This window comes from Protobothrops mucrosquamatus, unplaced genomic scaffold (assembly GCF_001527695.2).
Source record: "Protobothrops mucrosquamatus isolate PMUCROS unplaced genomic scaffold, P.Mucros_1.0 scaffold2473, whole genome shotgun sequence".
Classification (NCBI taxonomy): Eukaryota; Metazoa; Chordata; class Lepidosauria; order Squamata; family Viperidae; genus Protobothrops; species Protobothrops mucrosquamatus.
This window is the reverse complement of record NW_015388543.1, coordinates 181009-187291: the sequence shown is the minus strand read 5'-3', so window position 1 is coordinate 187291 and position 6283 is coordinate 181009. Positions and strand designations below refer to the sequence as shown.

The 6283-nt window shown below is 34.1% G+C and overlaps 1 protein-coding gene across 1 annotated transcript in view; it reads left to right on the top strand.

The window, feature by feature from the left end:
* Positions 1–708, top strand: part of FZD3 (frizzled class receptor 3) — a 29727-nt gene extending 29019 nt beyond the window's left edge. The window contains exon 7 of the mRNA XM_015825067.1: positions 170–708. Within this exon, the coding sequence (XP_015680553.1) occupies positions 170–383 (214 nt within the window). The 3' untranslated portion in view covers positions 384–708. The remainder of the gene's footprint in view (positions 1–169) is intronic.
* Positions 709–6283: the final 5575 nt, after the last annotated feature.

Genomic DNA, 6283 nt, shown 5'->3' with positions numbered 1-6283 from the left:
CTGTGTTAAATTATTTTTACAGAAAACTGTCCTACAAATGAAAATGTTTGGATTAAACTGCAGTACATCTAAGTTTTGCTTATCTAATTTATATATTTGGGAGATAATTGGAATATTTTCAATGGATATGTGTCTGTATTACTAAAACGGATAAGTCTTTATGAATTAGATATACCCCCTGCAGTTACCGTGGAATTGAAGATCGACTACCTCATGGCAGCATGTCCCGATTGACTGACCACTCCAGGCATAGCAGTTCCCATCGGCTCAATGATCAGTCACGTCACAGTAGCACCAGAGACCTCAGTGGAAATCCAGTAACTCACATAACTCATGGCACCAGTATGAACCGAGTTATTGAAGAGGATGGGACCAGCGCTTGATCTGCACTTCTTTTCCCATGTGACACCTATTTTTAAATGAACAGCATTCATTTCTTATCAGAATAATATATCAGCTTTTATTCCTCTTATCAGCCAGAATGGCACCCAGTTTGGTCAGTACCTTCCAAGATTTCTTAGGAAGATTGCCTCTAAGCAAGTCTGTTGTTGATCAAGTCTACAAGTTAACCATGGATTCATTTAGGATTGGCTACTATATTAATTTATTTGTTGATGTTTCCCCCTATCTCTTCTAAAAATTCCTATGCGTCTATAAGCGTCATACTATGGAGACTCTATGAAAAGTTCCTCAAATTAGAAAACTGGGTTTGCTTTTTTGTGGAGGGAGAGGGAGATACGTTTTGCTTTTTCCCCCATTCTAATTAAAAATAAACTAGTTGTTCTCCCGCAGCACAGAATGTAGGCTGCATATTAAAAACTGTATAGAGGGCATCAGAGATTATTAGTGAATGCACTAGAAATACAACAAAAGGAAAAAATAGCAAAAGTCTTAAATAATGTTGTTGGCTCTTAAGTTAAATTCTGGTCTTGATGGGGAGGGTGGGAGCTTACCAACATTTGGTATGAAGTTTCTTGTTTGTGTTTTGATAGAAAATATTCCAATGTACTACTAGTTTTCAAAGAGAAAAGCAAAGTGTAGTTGGTTCTTAATTATCAAACTGAATTCAACACCTTCAAAATTCTCATTGAATAGGAGAAAATTTGATTTCTTAATATAGCTACTTTATGTAGCCTTTAGGACTATTAAGAAAATTCCCCCATGCTTCAATTCTTTCAGCATCAGTGCCTTGAACAGTTCTTCCTATATCTATTCTAGGGCATTTTGGGAGGAAAGAGTTAATAGCCTCTATCAAAGAATCTGAGATATTTTTTGAGAAATGAAAGGCAAGAAGATCCATAAAATAATATGTACTTTGAATAATCTGTTATCCTGTTTATGAAGAATATTTGCTGAGCCCTGCAGATAGCTATTGAGGAGAAAATGTTAAATTTGATCATTTTCAGTTCCAAACTCAAGATATTCATATGGAAACCAGAAGAACAAATGCAGCCAAACTCTTCAGCGTATATATTGTAAGAAGCTTTTTGAATTCAACTGCCCAATTGTGAAGCACTAGCTTTCAGCTTACTATTTCAAAGTTCTTCTATATTTAGGGACCAATTCAAGATTAACAGCAATGAGACTGTAATTCCAGAACAGGGATTTTTCTCATTTGAAAATGCAACTCAAAATATATTGTACAAGACAGTAAGACCAGTTAAATAGAATGGGCTTTACCTCTAAGTTAAAGTACAAAGGATCAGTTCTTAAGTGCAGTGTAATAAACAGCTATAGTTTTGTATTCATTCGTACTTATGAATGATATGCACATGAGCAATTTAAATATGCAAACCTACAGTTCTTAATTGAAACATTACCCATGCTTGTCTTGGACAGTGAACTTGATTTTTCTAAGGCAGCTATTGGCATGAGTTAAGGAAGCACTTCTGTGTGTTTAAATCTACCTCATTTATTGCTCTAATACTATTGCTGGAAAATGTTTATTCTGCTTCTTTTTCTCTTTCTTAATATGCACCCTCCCTTACATCAACTTTTATATATAATGGAGAACAAATATGCTAGGTATCTAAATTTAATGACAAACCATTTCATTCTTGGTTCCTTAAGAAAAGTAACCGGTGCTGAAATACTTTGGAGCTACAAGAATTAGGCTTAGTATTATTTAAAATTCTAATTTAAAAATTGTGAAGTGCCAGATCAGCTGCTTTGTAACTTGATTAGGTACTTTAAATCAATTGGGATCAAGCTAATATATTAATTGTGAGAATATAATTATGAGGAAGCCTGAACAGCATCCAAACCATGGTAAGCAGGGATTTTCTTTCTGCTCTTTTTCTGGCAAAACTACATTTCAAGAGAAACATTAGTATCAAGGGAGTTTTCCATAAAATGTAAATATAATGTAGGTATCACTTGTTATTTGTGGTGGCTCTATTCTAGACTAACAGCCACTGATAACAGAATTGTGCCTAACAAGACATTGAAGAAGTATACTTTATTGATGGGCAAAGCCCACCATTATATTGTGCCCACTTAAATACCTCCCTCCATTAAAAAATATTCTAGAAATCTTCCAAATAGAATAATGTATCAAAATTAAAGCTATTTAATCCTTTTCTAGATAATATAATCTGACCTGTGTTTATCAACCATAGATAATGGATTGCAGATAACAAGGGCCACCTGTACCAGCTTCAGAGAAGTGGGACTGTTAGATCAGAACTGGAGAAAGACAAGTTAAAACTTAATTCAAAATAGGCAAAAATAAAAATCCCTTGTAGGAGAAAATATCTGTAGAATTTTAGGAAATTTTAAACGTTCTAGTAAAATATTTTTTAACATCTTTAAATGTATGGATTCCCATAAATTTAACTCCATCAGAAAAAAAAACTTCTCCTAGAAAACAGCAACATAGTTTGCTTCTACATTCTAGTCAAAGCTCACAGTCAGCTGCCTTTTTCTATTAATGTAACGTAGAATGGAGCCAACAGAGTCTCCATAACTATATAACAAAGATGCTTGCAAGAAAGAAGCAGATAAAAAACCACATTCTTTTTTCCATTAATTGCCTGTTAAGATACCTACCTTTTAAAACCTGAAATTTATAAGCCAATCAGTGTGGCTTCTTAAAAACCTGTATTTGGGTATCTCCACTCCTCAGCTGTTGAATTTGGGGCAAGCCGCATGTAAACTAATTAATTTCTACCTTCACTCCTCAATGAGACAGGCAGTTTTCAAAGTCACTCTCTGCATCATACTGCCTACCTCCAGGCAGTTTGCCTGACCCTGCTAGCCCACAAAAACTATTTTCCTTCAGTTAATCATATTTAAGTAATATTGGATAAAACATTCATACAGTGTTTTTATAAAATACTATACTCCGAGAGTGCAGAAAATCATATATTGTGATCAGGCAGTCAATCTGTACAACTTCTCAAAACTAGAATGTGTTTTCCATTGGGACTGATGTGGCCAAAATAGAAACTTCTGTGCTTAATACAGTCTATGGTTATATCAATCAGTACAAACTAATTTGCAATCTCAAGTACTTTTTAAGAACATTAATAAAATACATGTAAATTATAGTGGCTCTAGAAATTCCAAGGCATTCCTGCCACTTTAGGTTCCATCTTGCATACTTGAAACTGCTAGACCCAAGGCAGCCATTTCCTCCCCCCCACCAGGAGCTGCAGAAATATTTAGACAAGTTCTTCAGTTTACTTTCTCATGTACAACAAATAGTGTCCTGTATTATAGCAATGCTGTCACCATTAACCAAACAATTTGAGGGTTTATTGTCACCAGGGGGCATTTTATTTTATTTTATTTTATTTTATTTTATTTTTGGTAATCGCAATAAAGTTAATCTTTGGTTTTACAAAGAATTTATTTTTCCCTTTTGCAAAACGACACCAAGCAAAAAATTAGCATTAGCTTGTTACTTGGAATTTTTTTTTAACTGACTGGGACAAACATCTTTGGAATGGTGTTATGTAAAATCTATGTCTAATTTTGAATACAAGTTATGCACATCACTCTTGTAGCTCTTATATAGAGAAAACTGGCTTAAAGTGTCATATAAACTAGTTTTAGTAGAATGGTATCTGGGATCCCATTTGTTCCTCTTGCTGAGAAGCATCATTTGCCCATTCTCCAATTTTGATTTGATTATGTCACTGTTGCAGGTAATGTTGCAACTATAAAAATATAGAATATTGAACAATTTAGTAATTAAGCCAGTTTCTGTCAGATCTGGCATAGTTAGGCAGAGAAGATAAGTCTTTGTTCTAGAAAAAATATAGTTCAGCCTTAGCACAAATCACCTATATTTAATGTTGTAATTTGTATAAAATGACTCGATGGATATAGGCTACTTTTTGCCAGTGCAGAAAAACCAAAATGAAGTAGCAGATAAAAGAAAATATTGTTTAATTCCTCTGTTATCAAACAGGAGAGGTTTTTTTCTTATACAACTTCTTTTACGGTAGGAAAATTCTTCCAAAATTATAGTACTTCTAATCAATGCTGTTATTCCAGTTATTGCAGAAAGGGGGGGTTGTTAATGTTTCTGAAAAAAAAAATCAGGTTTACTACCTTTATCTAAAATTGTGATTCGAGTATAAGAGATAGATTTGAATACACCAGCATGGTACCTGATCTCCAATGCTAGCAGTTCAACTTGCACTAAACTCTTTGTAGATTTGACTTATACAATAATAAGCTAGTGTCCTACTCAGTTTTGTGTTGTTCTTAGCACCTTAACTGTGCATGTACAAATGGTTACCATAGCATTGATTAAGCATTTTGTTTTTGTTTTTTAAAGACTATTTAGAATTTTTAATAAAATGACTAAAATGAAAGCCTTGAAGTGTTTGTTGCTCCTTTAAACCTCGAGGGAGAAGAGTAAACAACAAAGGTATACATAGAATATGCAGGCTTTTAGGGTGAGTGCAGAATTCTGCCATATCCCAGGAGACACACCAAGACATGCTTTATTTCCTGGCAGATTCAGTTCCAAAACTGAAAATACAGGCTTCCCCTGGCTTATAAAACGGTTCCCACTTATGCCATGACACAATTCCATGACTAAAAAAAACTTTAGAGTAGTTGTGCACCAGAAACCAACTCTCTTTTTATTCTAAGTAAGAATTGCACTATCAAACCTATCCATGGAATTTGGGTTTGTTTTTTTTTAATTTAAATCTGCTATGAGTCTTAATATCTGCTGAATATTGGCAATAAAAATCACCATACCAGATTTTCACTGCAAACCGATTGTTCACACACTATACTAAGTAGTTAGTGTATTCTGGCATAGTTTGTTGAAAAATCCAAAAGCCGAGATAAAACTAAGCAAATTTAACACAAGAACAATCATTTGACACTGCAGATGAAGTTTTCATTTCCCCCCCAATTTATTCTTGAAGGATACAAGGAATGTGTCTGGAGACAAAATGTTCAGCTATGGGGGAAGGGAAAAAATAGGTCTGTTACACCTCAGTTTAACACTTTTTTATTTTTGGAAACAAAACAAAAATCCTAGAATATTAATTGGCTTGCTGTCAAATTTCAGTGCTGCAGTCTTGACATGGTCTGGGGCAACATGCCACTTGTGGATTGCCTATCTCAAGGTTCAGTAGTGTTTGTATCAGATTATATCTCCTTAGAATAGTCTTGGTATTGGACTAACAATCATATTTGTGATCAATACATCTGAAAGTCCCTGTTTGAAATTATATAGAAAAAAATGACTTTATTCCTCTGCTACATTTGTATGACTTCTTGTAGGCATGCTTTTCTCTCCTTTGGCTTTGCTCATGAGTTTCTACCAAATACCTTGAAGCATTAAATTGCAGGATAATCCAGCTACAAATTCCACCCGAAAGCTGCCAAAATTAACAAGTCTGAACAAATGTGAATTCCACTGATAACTATCCTTTCGGAGTACTTTAACTGGTGAATTCTTTATGTGATAAAACTACTTTAGACAAAGGGGAATAATTGTCGTACTAGTGCTTTTCTTTAAAAATATGTAAAAATGTTATTAGCTATCAATGTTCAGACATAGCTAATTCCTAGCCCAAAATAATGAATGGGAACAAGCTTTGGACAGCTGTTATCCCAACTAAACAAATGAAAAGTCTATTGTATGTCAATTTTATGCAAACATTGCTCACCTCTACATCAAGCAGGTTTAGCATAAATTGGATCCAAAACAAAAATTTAATATTACAGGAGTTTCCAGAAGGTTCATAAAAGCTTGTGCTATAATAAAGATGTGGTTCTTTAGGCAAGAAGTAACTTTTTGTTGCTGTTTTGA